This window comes from Diuraphis noxia, unplaced genomic scaffold, assembly GCF_037042655.1.
Source record: "Diuraphis noxia isolate RWA-SAM2 unplaced genomic scaffold, SU_Dnox_SAM2 contig0002, whole genome shotgun sequence".
Taxonomy (NCBI): domain Eukaryota; kingdom Metazoa; phylum Arthropoda; class Insecta; order Hemiptera; family Aphididae; genus Diuraphis; species Diuraphis noxia.
Window position 1 is genome coordinate 16,157,311 of NW_028301712.1, and position 16,618 is coordinate 16,173,928.

Consider the following 16,618-nt stretch of genomic DNA (forward strand, 5'->3'; position numbering starts at 1 on the left):
AATCTGCACAATACGAAACTACAGGCTGATTATGTGAACTTGAAAACGTTATCTTCACCTCGTAGAGTTGAACGCAGAGTTCACGCTCGAAAGTGTGTTTTATATAATTTTTGTTGATGATACCATCCAATTCGGACAGTGCCCGGTAGACCATGAAGGCCACAGTTATAAGCAGATGTTTTTGCTGAAAGGAAAACGTACATCGTCATAATCGTTATAGTAATAATTACTACGATTATATAATGCATATACATTCTAAGTGCGTTTCGAACTATAGAACAACGGTGAATAGAATGGAGTGAACGAATTCTATTAGGTCGTGTTTCCCCCTAAAATTTGATTGATGTGACTAATGAAATAATCCACAAACGAGGTTTATGTTAGTGGTTAGTCATTGAATCGATCGATCAATACAGGTTTCTACAATTCTACGTTAAATTTCTATATTTTTTTATACAAATATAGAATTGCTAATCTAAAAAAAATTGGTATAATAATTTGAACTTTTTAGTTTCTATGGCCTTTTAACTAGGTGCGTAATAATAGCTAATTTAATGGAAATATCTTTTAATGACTATTAATCAATATATTATAAAATTACATAAGTTAATACGAATGGTTTTAAATTTTGATTCTAAAATTTAATTTCCAAGTAGGTTAGGAACCTAGAGATTTATGATAATAATAAAATATATATATTTCTGTGGTAGATATATAAATGAGTAATAACCAAAAACCCTAAGGTCGTACAAAATTTGCCTGTTATTTTATTTTTTTAATATAACAAAGCGTTAACAAAACCAAAATCAAACACATCTGCCACATGAGTAAACACCAATCGCAAAACTCGCTATAGAATATACCCCAACATACGTGCTCGTTTAATTTTGATAAAGGTTTTAAGGGTACCTATACATGCGTTGTTAAATATTTTATTCGTAATTACTATGTCGGGAATGACTTTTGAGATTCTTTTCACCCTTCTTGAGAGTGGGAGGGTTGTGTTTGAGTTATTAATTTTTTTTTATTCACATTCCTCTCCAAAATAAAAACCCACCCACCACCCTTAGGATGCAATTAAGATTCCTGGGTGACTGAGTGAGGCCTGAACAAAAAGGGCGGAATCTCAATTCATGTTGTAAAGAAAAAACTTCAAAACACGAATAGCGGCTAAAGTAGATGTCGAAAAATGAATACCGGTGGTTCAATTTTAATTGTGATTTGTGGCAGCGGCGGGGTTATTTGTAAAGTTTTAATTTCAAACTACTCTAAAAGTCAAGAAGATTATCATTGTTACTGTTTTTACAACCTTTGTTATTATGACCAAGGGCAATATTTAAAAATGTCCCGTTACACTTAATATATTGGAGATAAACCAAAATTATTTTAACAATGATCAAAACTCCCGAAACCTAATACCTTTGAAAATAGTACTTACATAATTTTTCAACTAAATCACATTTTTATGTGTTGTGAAATAATTATACGAATATATATCTAAATATATTATTAGGTATTAAGTTTAATACGATGACTAAAAACTGAAAACTACATTTATGTACGTATTTTTTAATTAAATTACTTAAAGACTCAATGTATATGTTTAACTTTTTAGTTAATAACGTATTAATTTATGTCATTAAAAAATTCTTAATTTAGTATGTATGAGTACTTTTTGCTTTGCTTATATTGATTTAAATATTGAAGTCATATAGAATGAATAACTACGATAATTCAATATGTACCTATATGTGTATTATATTGGTCAAATTTGTATATAAAATGTAAAGAATATTGTACAGACTGACAAAATATTGAAATAGGGTCAACATCTGCTACAATAAATTGGAGTATTACCTATAATGTTTTATTGAATCGCACATCCGGCCTAGTTTTACCTTCTTAAATTGTTGGCCAATTTCTTCTTCAGTAAACTATTTTACTCATGTTTAATGGTAGGTGATCATTAATGCGGGAAATCTCATTATATCAGGTTTTCCATTGCAGATTACATTATCATGATTCATGACGTTTTCAAGGAAAACACAAAACGCCATATAACTGGTGTTGGTAGTTTTATGTTTGAAATAACCTTGTTTAAAGTAACATTATTCTATTCAATCTATTCGTACGTATAGCTATCCTGCAATTGTGTGTAATTATATAGTCGGCCGATAGCTGGTTTGGTTTTTTGGCGCCCGCGGCCTCAAGTCGTAAAATAAACCCCAACATTAGATAACGATGATGGCGTTCGAATTTCTCGGAAACATAACTAAGTACCGGTGTGGTGGGGGCGGGCACACGAATAACAATAATTATCAATCCGTTTTGGTCATTTCATTACCGTGGGGGTTGTTATTAAAAGAAAGACTGAGAGAGAAAAAAGAGTGTGGTGGTGGAATGAACTGCTGTCGTGGTGCTCAACAGGTGCTCGTCGTGTCATCGTCGTTATCGCGCGGTCTGGCGGCATGGGCGGCGGGCGTGAAACCGACTGGCCGCGCGTCGAAATAACCGCCTGGACAGATGTTTTACCGTGTTGCCGCCACCTGCCCTTCCGCGCCACGGCGCGCCGGTCCGACCCGCGGGCCATCGGTGGCGGCTCTGATTAATCGTGATGACCTCGAAAATCGTTACGAGAAATGTAAGAAGATGAAGAATAAGGTTAGGTCTACCTATACATATACACGTATATTATATATCACATTATCGAGACCCGAATCTAGGTAATATTATTTATTTGGAAGATGAATTTTTTTTTTTTCATTTAATACCCATCTACATGCCTTATCCCGTAGACGCGACGAACCTATACACATACTGAACAAAGGAATAACAGAAGAATCGGCGGCGACTACAACTCGTTTCATATATGTTATTAAATAATTTATATTGTATTCGAGAAGCGCCGGCAGACTGTATATAATTCGATACCTACACGATATAAATAATATCAATGTGACGACGATCGATAGAAAATATTAATTAATTAATCACACTGCATGTATACACTAACTGTGCAGAAATCTCGGAGGACGGTAAAAGCCTAAAATCGCCGAAAGGTCCGCCGTCGGTGTGATAGTTATATTATTTTACGGGTCCGTGCCAAAAACGATCAGTCGTACTGTGCTTGCGCGTGCACGTCGCGGTCTGAAAACGTAAATATTATATGTTATATAATTCCGCGCGCGTCTGCAACCGAACGCGTTACATTATTATTGTTATCGCTCCGCTCGTGCAACTGTTGTCGCGTATTGTCGGCGGTGGTAAAACACACTCGCGTAGCCAGTCGCGTGTAACCTTTTATGACATTCATCCCCTTTTACAAGGGCGTATTGATGGGGCTGTGGAGTATAGCCTTTGTGGCCTTCGCGTACACAACCCTACCCCCCCTAGTCGTATGTTTTAATATAATATTTCATACACGCCTCTTCCTCCGACACGCGAGATAAACCGTACACAACACATATACGTGCTATATATATTATAATAATAATAATAATAATAATAATTCGTGGATCATGCGCACACACCGACGACCGCTGCATGTTTGTATTGCGCATATTATTATATTATTTGGATAGTATAGGTGTAATATAATGATATCGTGACCACACTCCTGCACATGCCCTCCCGTTGCACATCGACCGCGCGGTAACCCTTTTTTTTTTTTTTTTGTTACTGCGGTGGCTACCATTAATACGTTATTCGAGGTGCGTGCGTGTCTCGTTAGTCGTTACCTGTTGTCATTTTTTCGTTTGCGTGTGCTCCGCTGCTGAAGAATGTGTCGTCGTCGCCGTCATCACAGTCGATCCACTGCGTCCAACGAACTGACTTGTATGATACCTAATAATTTGTTATATTCACAGAGTTGGTGTGTGTGAGTGTGATGACGAATTTGTAATGGCTCGCAGCCGTGTGAAGACGATTCCGTTTCGTTCGTGGAAGACGTTCACACGTCTTATATTATGCTACCGGTACGCGCGCGTTCGTGTGTGTGTGTGTGCGTAAGCCACCGTAGCTGATTTGGTTACCTTCGCCTATTATGAATAACAATGAGCTTAAGAAATCGACTCTTGGACACACGAGAAATACACGCGTACACCGTGTTATTATTTATAATATGCGTATTGCCAGTGCATAATATTTTGAAACAATATGTAAAATATATCATAGTCCACCGATCGAACTACACTGCGGATGATCTGATGGAAAAAAATATTGGCCGCGCGATATCGTCGCCGTCGACGCGAGGCACGTAGGTTACGTCGTTCTTACGTGAATAACATACCACCGCCGCCGTTCGCCGTGATGCCTACACGTACGGAACAATCGCCGCCGCCGTGTATGGTTAAATGGTTTGTAGGTTCGTCGTCGTCGCGGGATCTATTGTGCTTTTACTGGGTTTTTTTTTTTACTTGGTTCGATTTACACGAGATTTCTGTGTTTAAATCACAATCGCCACTGATTGCCAACGTTTTATCCTCTCTGCATTGATGACATTATTGTTATCCGTATGGTCCGACGTCCTTATGTTGCTTCTAATTTGAACGATGCATTTTATATTTTTATGGTTATTATTATTCCTCTTCTTCACGCAACTCTATCTTATATTACAATTCGACCGTTGTATAGTTTACTGCCAGTCAAATTCGTCGTTGTGTCCCGCATGTCACGGTCGTTTGTCTTCTTCGTTTTACTTATCTATATATTCTATATACAATATACATTATACATATATTATAATGCATATATGTAATATTATTCTTCATGTGATGTGGTAGTCATCATAACAATACGCGGCCAGATTACTTTAACAAAAAATCCATACAGTACGATATTATTATTTACCAACTACAACAAAATATTTGTAAATCGTTAATTTTATTTTTTATATTTTCTTGGCACGTCGTGTCTGGAATAATTTTACTTCGCCTTAACGAATATTTTAGTTTTTTCTTTCCATATCGCTGTTCAATGAAATGAAAAATTAAACGAAATAAGCACATACATCTCTTAGATGAATGATATGTTTTTCTCGGGCAATTATTTGGCATCATGCAATACGTATAGTGGTGTTGGTGTACCTACTATAGGTTGTATGTTTCGTGGGGAGAGGGTTGTTTGTAAATAATTAAAATTGTGCCCTTTTCTCATAGTTGGTAATGGATGGTTCTTGTAAAGTCTGTGACAGCTTGTATACACGCGTGTTGGGGTTATAAGAACACTAAAAGGGTATTTTTTCCTTCCAAAGAGCTGTTGGCGTTACGATTGCAAAACAAAACTGTACATCTAAATTATACGGTTGATGGCTGAATTCGTCTGGAACGAACTATAGTTTTCTTAAAAATAATTTAAAATATTCAAATGGAATATAATAAACTGTTGTGATTTTTTTTCTCCGGCAAATGTTTGTTTAATGCTTCAATCGAGACAGATCGTGCAGTTTAAGTAATGGAAAATGATTTATTTACAGTTCCCACTGTAATTTCCATTACCTAACAAAAAAAAAAAAAAACACTATACCATCAATGCGTTGTTGCAGTCTTTTCATTATAATATATAATCATTAAACCGATAATTTTCCCGGTTCATCGACAGTTTCGTCTCACCGTGTCTAGTCAACGATAACTAAATTTACTATCTTATTATCCCCTGTCCGCAATTCCATATTAATAATTACGCCCGGTCATCCCCTTGCAGGCATTACTCATTTGCAGTATTTGCTTGAAATATATATAATATATTAAATATAAATATATATAACCTAACCTATCTATAGTTACATACATCTTAATTCAATGAATAAACCAATCGTTGGTAAAATAATTAGAATTTATTCGCAATTATATTATTTTATGTCGGTGGTCGGTTGTTAAAGTAACATCGTAAAACAGTACCTACCAACCTAGTTTTTTATATGCTGTAAGTTTATATCAAGCATTTAATAATAAAATAATAAATAAATACATACGTAGGTAGTAGGTACGTATTCTCCGTTGTATCAATGAACTAGGTTTTGTTATTAAGTAGTTATTATTAATTAATTTGTTCTGACGGAAATGTTCACAAAACCCCATCAGTGTACGTTTCGCTGTGGTTGCAAATTAAGTACCTATACATATGGCTATGTATAAAATCGTAACCACTGGCCGACTGGTAGTAAACAAGCAATTTTGTTTGGCCATTACATGCGAGTATTATACCTACGTACCAGTGTACCACATTCCGAAACAACGATACTCATTTCTCTTGATTATCATTTAATGTGCCGGCCGGTCGTTTGTCAGTACAACGATGCCTGTAGCTTATACATTCGGATTTTAGACGCCTTCTCCTCTCCCCAACACCCAACCTTGAGGTTCCAGCGTAGGCTGTGCGTTTTTTATCTCTTACTAAACGTTCATGCAAGACATTTCGGAAACCCACCCGGTGGGAGAGTATAACAATGATTTGTGTGATATTGTTTTGCATGAAAATTAAAACATTTTAACATAAAAATGATTCATCACGAGCATACAAGCCTATATATTATTATAATGTGATTACGTATTTAAACTGTCATGATAATATTATGATTAACACATAATCTGTACATTTTTTTACTCATGAAGTTTTTGTTATTTTTTTCTATAGGATGGTCTTGCCTGGGACAAGAAGGACTTACCGACACCAGAGAAGGTGAAGATATATCGCTGAAATGCCGATTCAATGGACAGTTACCGTCAACTGTTGCAGATACCCAATATTATTGGCTAAGGACTAACAAGCACAACCAAGACAATGTAGCTATCAAAGCCACTCCGTTGGAAGGCAATTATAAGTAAGTAGCGAACTTAGCGACTTTATATTATACCTACTGCCATTAAAAAAATACTGACTCATTAAAATTTATTTTTATTTTTTTTAAATATTATACGATTTTAACTTCAATATTTAACAAATTTTTTCATTATAGTTTTATCTAATTAAGTATATTTTTTTTAGACTCGATTTCCGTCCTGAACTAGGAATTTATGATTTATTAATTTCTAACTCTACCTATGAGAGAGATAATGGAAAATTCGAGTGTCGATTGAAGGAAGCTGGTACTGGCCGAGAAATTCATTCGCAGAGTTTCCAAATCACTGTGCTAACACCGCCAAGTCCACCTCGTATCTCACCGGGAACCAATCCTGTAGCTACCGAAGGACGTGCGTTAGAGTTGTCTTGCACAAGTTCTGGTGGCAGCCCTGAACCTATTGTAAGATGGTATCGTGAAGGTGTTCGTGAACCTATGGAATCTGTGACACGAAGTGGTACTAGCGCCAAGGAATCCATTACATCAGCTGTGTTACAAGTGACGCCAAGCCGTGAGGACGATGGTGCAGTGTATCGGTGCGTGGTGTGGAACAGGGCTATGGTCGAAGACACAAAGTTTGAAACTAGGACCACACTGAGCGTAAACTGTAAGTATACTATCAATAGAATTGTTTTGGATCTAAAAATAATTCCTAGGGTGTTCACGAGGAACGAAAACCACGTGGCTTCTTAATATCCGAAAATAGTTTAATGTATTGATTTCATGCTGATGCACAGAAAATATGTTGAATGTACTACCCACGTTGCATTGCAACATTGACCCTTTTAAAATAAGTGATGAGAGATTTATTCCATGTCTTGTTTAGACAGAATTAACTGAAGTCGCCTGATGGTTGGTGTTAGTTTATTAACAGTTCTATAATAGAACCAATAGAGGGTGCAGTAGAATCTAACCGACTAATCATCGTGTTAGATAAATCAAAGCGTGTACAATTCGGTTAGACGTAAACAGCGTGTTGTATTTTCGATCATGCGCTAATGATAATAATAAATAATAATAATACCGATTGTAAAAATATAGAAACCTTATGGGTATACAATAATTTACGAGACGGTCTGATTACTGAACCAATATTAAAAGAATGTTACCCTGTGTTTTTAAGAATTTATTTTGTAAAGAACATTTAAAAAAATAATGCATATTTAAATATATTCGAAGTGTCTTGCAGGTATCTCATGTTATAGCCGCTATTGGCTATAACATTTTTCCGATATTATAATGAAAATTATCTAAAACATAGTGACGCATATATATATGTATATAATATGGATTTTACTATTATAGTGCAATTTTCAAGTTCATATATATATACTTATTATAATGATATATGATAACAAATCTTTTATAATATAGGGATCTAAATAATCGATTTTTCATTACCTTCGTTAGATAGAATTAGTTTTATTAAATTTTCGAAATTCGTAACTGTTTGTTAATATAATATTTCAAACAAGGTGATTTCTAAAAAAAAAAACCGGTATCTCGATGTTCGTGTCTGGTGTTCTATACCTCTACATAATTTCTGTACGCAAAATCGGTTGTAGACGACCGATGTTAAACGTGTTTGTATGTACCAAAAACTTGTGTACGAAACGCATGTCCTCTTAACGGTCGCATTTCCGGTTTCAGACTACCCTCGGGTCCAGATCGGACCGGAGAACCCGCTGCGAGTGGAACGCGACGAGTCCATCACGCTGCAGTGTAACGTGGACGCCAAGCCACGCGTCAACAACGTACGGTGGATGCGTGACGACCGTTTCATAGCCACGTCTTTCACCCACGTCATCCAAAAGGTAACGACCCAGGACGCGGGCACGTACACGTGCTTGGCCGACAACGGACTGGGACAGACCCGCGAGGCTGAGCTTGTACTGGACGTTCAATACCCGCCCGTAGTGACAGTAGACGTTGGACCAGGGGCGGCCAGGCAGCGCGAGGCCGAGGAGGGGGACGGCATCACCATCCAGTGTAACGTTTCCGCCAACCCGGCGCCGATATCCATCGAGTGGATCCGGGACGGGCGTCCCGACTTCCGACAATCCGGTGACGTGCTCCGCATACCCAAGGTGACCGCCGACTCTGGTGGCGTGTACACGTGCCGTGCCATCAACATTCTGTACCCGTCGTCGTTGTCCCGGCAGCGCATTAACCGCATAGGAAATGCGTCGCTAACGCTTCTCGTCCGGCACCGTCCCGGCGTGGCCCGCATCACTCCCGACCGGCCCGTGGCCACCGAGGGCACCGGAGTGACGCTCACGTGCTCGGCGTCCCCGCCCGGCTGGCCGACACCGCAGTACAAGTGGTGGCGCGAGTTCGACTCCGCCGACCCGTCCACCAGCGCCACGATACTGTCCACCGGCCCAAAATACACAATCCCGTCGGTGCACTTGGGCAGCGAGGGCCGTTACAGGTGTCAGGCGATCAACGAGATGGGCTCCGGTGACGCGTCTTCCGTGCTGCTCACCGTCCACCACGCCCCGAAGTTCGTCACTAAGCTGCAGCCGCACGTTACCAGGCGCGCGTCGGACATCGGATTCTCGGCCATATGCGCCGCGCAGGGAAAGCCCAAACCCGTGGTCACCTGGTTCAAGGACGGCAAAGAAGTTCTGCCCGATTGGTTCGAAGTGAGCACCGACGAGACGGATAACAGCAACGGGGTGACCACCGTGCACAGTACTCTAAAGTTCCACGGCAAGGAGAGACCTCGAGGCAACCAGCTGGTGCCGTCCGACCGAGGGGTGTATGCCTGCGCTTTCGAAAACGACGTCAAAAAAACCGAGTCCAGCATGCTCCTCAGAATCGAACGTAAGTCGAAGTTTTGCTATAGTCATCGCATTAAATATTTTTCGTCGGACATTTTTTATAATATTGTTATTTTTTTTTCTCCACAATACAGATGAACCCATCGTGCTCCACCAGTTCAACAAAGTAGCCAGTGATTTGTATGAGACGGCCGAAGTGATTTGTCGGGTACAATCGTATCCCCGACCGGAATTCCAATGGAGTTACAACAATCACATGGCTCCCTTGCTGGCCGGCAGCGACGGTCACTACGAAATTAACACGACCATAAACGAAAGCGGTGGAGATATCTACACCAGCGTGTTGCAAGTATCTAACCTCCGAGAGACCGATTATGGCGATTACAGTTGTCGTGTAGCCAACACTTTGGGAAGCGTAAAGCCTACGATTAAACTTCAACCTAAAGGTCCACCTGACCATCCAGAAAACGTAACGGCTTTCGACATTGGCCACAACAATGTCGTGTTACAGTGGAACAGCGGTTTCAACGGTGGTTTAATCAATACCAAACACTTTGTAAACTACAAAAAGGTTTCCGTGGATGAAAACGAATTCGACAGTGATTGTTACTCGGTCAAGAGGTCAAATCAGCCGGAAAGATGGCAAGAATTTGATTGCCAAACCAAAAACCCGTGCAACGTGACTGGCCTGGATCAACATCAAAGTTACTTATTCAAGGTAAATACTGTTTGATATAACACGTAAAATAGAAAAACAAACAATTGAATTAACTTAAGAGTTCATCATGACTAAACAAATCTATACCAAAGAGATGAGTGTAGTAAAAGAACGAATTATCCGTGAAATCAAACGGAACTGAGTTGACTCCATACTTAATAAATGATTATACTTTTGAGATACTTAACATTTTTTTCTAAGCTTTTTTTAAATTTTTTGTTTAATTACATATCGTGTGATAAATATTATGTTAGTGTTATAGTTTTATACACATATTATTGGGCTATAAATCATTACATTTATAGCATTGAATATAAAACTCAATTAAAATTTTAATTTATTTTCAGGTAAAAGCTTATAATACTAAAGGACATAGTGAGTATTCGCAAGAGACTGTAGCTATGACTAAAGTGGATCGTATTCCAGCCCCTCAACGTGTAACATTTGATCCTGAATCTCATGCTTTAACTATCAACATCGGTGCAACTTGTTTACAACTGGTAAGATCTAACTTTACACTGAAATTTTCTTTTAATGTTTAATTCTTGTAATTTTAATAGTTTAGAAAAAGTTTAAACAAATGTCGTAAAAATGTTTATGACTATTTATCAAAATATTTTGGTCTAATTTTTATTCACAATAATTCTGACGATAAAGAAAGTTACATTAAAAGGATTACAAAACAAACGGTCTATTTTTAAGAAGTTTATTTTAGTAAATATGAGGAGAATGCACGTAGATGCCGTGTGATTGTATGCTAAATTCTTTGTAAATTGTCATTAGTATGCCAGTATGCGTGTAGACTGTGCACCTATCATAAATGTAACTTTCGCACGTACATGCCATTATGCACTGTGCAAGTGAGAACGCTTTTTTCGCTAAAAATGTGTTTTTTTTTTTTAATTTATTTATTTTTATCTATTTTCGGATAAAATTTCTGAAAATAGCTTGAATATTTTAATGATATTGATTTTTTTTTACTTTCACTAAAATGTTAATATTTATCCAAGATATATTTATATATTTTAATTTTAAATAATACTAAAAAAAAAGTTGGAAGGAATTTAAAGAAAAAAAGTATTTTTTTTTCTTCAAAATTGTTATGAAACTATGGAATAACCGAATAACTTATTACAATGAACAAAAAATGAGTACTTTTGACGTACAAAAATTTCTACTCCAACTAACCGATTATTTGATCAAATTAATAGTTTACTCAACAACAAAAATTACTTTAAGATAAAAAAATCTCTGAATTATTTCAGAATTTTTTTTTTATGTATAAAAGTATTTTATTTAAATGTTTTATATTGTCATCTTATTAAATCTAAATTAAAATTATTATTATTTAAAATAAGTTAACATAACAATTTTTGTTTTTTAGGTTGGTGTTGTTGAAGCAACTATGGGAGGTGCTCGTGAAGATTGGCATTTGATTGAAACTTTGCCATTGGCAGTTAGTGGCAGCACATCTACACATCGTGAAGCTACCATACTATCTTTAGTTTCGCGTCGCCAGAGCACTGGTGCTCGTTCATTGGATGAAGATGATCTAAACTTAATTGCTGGTAGTGAAGATGAAGATCTGATTGATAAACCAGCAGATGATGTTCGCATTAGAGTTCGATTATGTCTCCGGTCTAGTCAGACCACATGTGGTGATTACACAGAAGCTGAAAGTAAGTAATTTTAGTATAAAATTTTGCTAGTTGATTACTTATTTTAGAACGAAGGTATTGATTACTATTTTTGTTTTTAGTTGGTGCGAATTTTGTGAAGGAGCAACAAGCGATGGCCACTCCCACTCTAATTGCTCTGGTCATATCATGCGCTGTTTTCATACTGTTTGTGGCGCTTTTGTTCATTTTCTGTCGTTGTAAGCGCAAAACAGCCAAGAAAACTACAGGCAAAGAATATGAAATGGATTCTTCGACGTAAGTTCTCTAAACCGTTTTGTTTCCCTAGTCTTGTATGTATACCTAGTTTTAGTATTTAACTAATACAATGTATATTCAATGGGTTACTACATTTTTAACACTCTTTTACTTTTACTCGTATGCTAAAATTTGAAATTAAAAAAAACGTAAATTTTAATTAAATAATTATTTTAATATTTTCAATTCTCTTGTATCAATATAGATGTATAATTAGGATTTGAGGACAAATATTATAATTTTACTAGGTGTTTTAAAATAATAACCTTTTTCATTATACTCGTATACAATGTATTATATTTTATTATATTACAACTTATTTTATACTTTAAATTTGTTGTATAGTATATTATATAAATTTATCTTAAAATATTCAATTAAAAAATAATATATTTTGAACAAGCCAGGGGGGGGCAAATGCCCTAGCTTGCACCCCCCTGCGGGCACCTATGCATACTAAATTATTATTATAAATGTATTTACAATTATTTTAGTATCTAAAAATTTAATATAAATATATTTATTAAAATTATTCTATTAATGATAGTTTGAATCAGTTTTTGAAAAATATTTATTTTTGTACTTGCACTAATATATTATATAACTAGTAGTTTTAAATGGTGTTGATGTAAATATACAAATATTAATCATAGACCATAGTAGGCAGTAGCGTGTATAACCCGAAATTGAATTTGTTATTATATTATCTTCTTTGTAAAACCACTATTCATATTTTACATTATTCTTTCTATGATTACACGCTACATTTGGCGTTTTTGTAATTGGTGAGTATTATAAATTTTGGGCCATTTGCCATTCACGTTTAGGTTAGACAATGCTTCTTAGAACTTTTTGTACTCTTAGATTTTAGTGTCGTAACGTTATTTGAAGCTTTTGAATGACATTAGTTAATATTAAAAAGCCTATTGGTTATTTTTTTCAAATGAAATTTTTTTTTCAGCGTTCACCCTAGTATTATACATGGACCCCCACCTTACACTGAACCTGGCCTTGACAACAAAGCATTACAGCAGTCTGTAGATCTAGTTCACGATGTCACTAAGAATGGAGTGTATGGATCCCAAAACGACTACAACACTTATCACACGGGCAACGGATTGCGTCCGAATGGTGAATGTAAGCTTTAATAAATAATGACTAATTGAATGAATGAGAAACTTTTTAAAACAATAATAAATAATTATGTGGAATGGAGAAAACTCTTGATACAAAAAATAATACACTGACATGAGTTTACTAATATTTATTAATTTTTTTTCAGGGGTCAATGTTGGATATGTAGAAAACAGTTATTCTAATTCAAATAATGGTGGTTCGGTTAACTCTCAAGATTCTTTGTGGCAATTGAAAATGGGTGGTAATGGTAGCACTGGTGGTACTCACATTTCACGCGATGATCATTTACAAATGGCTGAACGTATGAACCACTATGGTAATTATTTTTTACAATTAGCTTATCTATTCTCTTATACCTATGTCCAGCAGAGTAGATACAATTTTTTTCTGGGGGTGGGGGGTGTTAAAATATATTTATGACACAAATTACAAGCTATTAGTTAAACTAAACGTCATTTTTATTTTGTTTCAAATTGGTATTAATTCCATCATCGAAAAATGCAAAAAAAAAAGATTACTTTAAAAATAATCAGTATCACAGAAGATAAAATACCAATATAAAAATTTTTTTTGGGTGGTTGGGGGGGACCCCCCCGTAAATACGCCACTGCCTATGACAGTAGATTTATTTTAAATTGAAATGAATTCAGGTCCACTTTAAAGTTTGAATATTAAATTAACTGTTGTGTTTTTAAATTTTTTATGTAAATAAATCTGAGGTGTTATGTTATAATTTTTACTGAGATTGTAACAAATATTTGATTATTGATTTAATCTTACAGGAGGTTATGATCCATTGACTCATGGTGGCTATGGAAATATGGATGATTACGCACACTATCCACAACTCACATCTGCCAGCCCCGATTATAGCACTCACAGCCATGTACCTTCAAGACAAGACTATATTCATAGTGGTCATCTACAACCTGCCGATAAGACCCGCAGACGGGATCCTCATCTTGGTATGTACAACCTTAACTTCTTCTGAAGCTACTCGACGTTTCAACACCTATAATATTAATTAAAACTTCTTTATTTTTGTTTTAGAATCACCATACGGTGACGTGAGTGGCTTACCTGACCCTTACCTCGAGCAACTTATTGATAATGAGGAGCACATGAAACCTCAACCACATTTGTCCATGTCATATGACGAAAGCCTCGAGTCTGGGTATTCTACACCAAATTCACGGACGCGACGCATAATCAGAGAAATTATCGTTTAGATGCGGTGCATTATCTGCCCTATGTGTATAGTGTTTTAATTTTGACATTTTTCTTGTACATAAACAAAATGTCGTTGTGTTGTTAAGGTGTCATCAGATCTCAAAATTTTGTTTGTGCTCAACATCCATCTTTAGACCATATTTTAAACTTAAGTTATATTCAGTTTCCACCACACTGCCTTTGTGTTCTATAAACATGCAATCTGTGTATGTAAACAATTTTATTTGCAATCTTAACGAGCGTTAAGATATTCTATTTCAATGATGAACGCATATGGCCTAACTTAATGACAAAATGCACTGATTATAAAAAAACATCTGTAAAGTGATTATCTTTTTTTTTAATATTGTACTGCTGTTAGTTGTTTTAAAAACATTTGAAATGTAAATTATGTTCACTACAATACTTCAGTAATATAATTTTATTATTTGAATTATGTTAGGTTGCGCCATAACTTGTGTAACTATTGAAGTTTGTCACCCACATATACTCTCACACTCTCATTTAAGGTATAAATATAGCCAGTTGTACACTTTAAGTGTGGGATAGTATAAATATATTACATTTTATCATGAATTTTTCAAATTTCCTTTTACAAAAAAAAAAAAATTTTTATATAGTTGAATAGTGATAACACGATTATGGCATTAAACCTATTACAGTATTAATCTGAACGCACATCAATAAAAAGACACATGTTCCTCATTTTTTTTCTTCATTATAAAAGATCAATTTTTCTATATTTATTTTTTTTATGTTTTTTATTTTGGTTGTTAATTGACCCAAGACTGTCCGGTATTTTACTTAATTTCTTGACCTCTTGTGTACACTCATGCAGAGTTATAGTAAACTTGTCACGGATAGTATGCTCTATAATTAATACATTTTTCTAGTTTTGAGCCTGGTTCCTAATTTCAACAAGGTTTAAAATAACGAAAAAAAATTAATGGGGTATGAGTGTACATTGATAGGTCAAGAAGACGTTGAACATAAATATTATCAGAACAAATTAGGTATGTGCCATTATAAATTAATGTGCTTATAAACACCATGTAAATATATATTTTTTTTTTTTGTTCAAACTGTCATTGTAATTACTTAAGTATATTTATTTTAATAGTACAGTTAAGTAATTTTAATGATATAATATATTATAATACATTTATATTAAAGTTATAATTTGACTGCTACAAATATGAGTGTTTCTCTATTTTGTTTTTTATTTTTTTTTTTTGTAAATTTTGTTTTTTATTTTGTATTTATATTTTAGTTTATAAAAAAAAATAATAAAATAGATATTGTTGTATATAAATTTAAGTCCCATCAATATTTTAAAACTATTCTAGCCTTTTAGAACTTATACTTAAAATTTATTTTTGTGAATAAAACATGAAAAATTAAAATAATATTTTATAAGCAACAAATTAATATTGTTAATGGTCTGCTTTGTATGTCACATAGCCCTTAACCAGTTGCATAATATATATATATATATATATATATATATATATATATATATATATATATATATATATAATATTATTTATTACATAAGTATACTTTTCCCAAGAGTATTAATTTTTTTAAATATGACTTGTTGTTTTTTTCTCATATTGATTTTGCTGTTAGTCATTATTCTTCATTGTGCAATGCGTGGGATATTATATTGAAATAAAAGAAAAAGAAATATATTATGTACTAAATGAGTGTCTAAATTATTTGAATTACAAAGAATATTTTCCTTTGTGACCAAATGTATTTATTATTTACAAATATACGATTTACAATTCACAATACCCTGCTAAAACACGACCTAAGCTTCATATTATAATATTATACTTTAAAAACTTCTATATCATCAATTAAAATCAATAAAGCTTGAGTGACTGCCATTAGCATTTTAGTGCAGTACTCTAGTGCTGTAAATGAAAAAATTCTTCAATTGGAAATCCAATTAGGATTGAATAACTTACTGAAT

At 34.9% G+C, this 16,618-nt stretch overlaps 1 protein-coding gene across 3 annotated transcripts in view; it reads left to right on the forward strand.

Annotated features, from left to right (window-relative positions):
* ed (hemicentin protein echinoid) overlaps nucleotides 1-16,343 on the forward strand; it is a 53,216-nt gene extending 36,873 nt beyond the window's left edge. The window contains exons 2-12 of one of the 3 annotated variants that reach the window (XM_015511458.2): nucleotides 6,634-6,820; nucleotides 6,985-7,445; nucleotides 8,489-9,664; nucleotides 9,756-10,339; nucleotides 10,687-10,839; nucleotides 11,724-12,018; nucleotides 12,099-12,273; nucleotides 13,247-13,410; nucleotides 13,556-13,726; nucleotides 14,193-14,375; nucleotides 14,461-16,343. In XM_015511458.2, the coding sequence (XP_015366944.1) occupies nucleotides 6,634-6,820; nucleotides 6,985-7,445; nucleotides 8,489-9,664; nucleotides 9,756-10,339; nucleotides 10,687-10,839; nucleotides 11,724-12,018; nucleotides 12,099-12,273; nucleotides 13,247-13,410; nucleotides 13,556-13,726; nucleotides 14,193-14,375; nucleotides 14,461-14,639 (3,728 nt within the window). In that variant the 3' untranslated portion in view covers nucleotides 14,640-16,343. Of the gene's footprint in view, nucleotides 1-6,633; nucleotides 6,821-6,984; nucleotides 7,446-8,488; nucleotides 9,665-9,755; nucleotides 10,340-10,686; nucleotides 10,840-11,723; nucleotides 12,019-12,098; nucleotides 12,274-13,234; nucleotides 13,411-13,555; nucleotides 13,727-14,192; nucleotides 14,376-14,460 lie in introns of all 3 variants that reach the window. The other 2 variants (XM_015511442.2, XM_015511450.2) reach the window with 2 other exon arrangements.
* The last annotated feature ends 275 nt before the right edge of the window (nucleotides 16,344-16,618 follow it).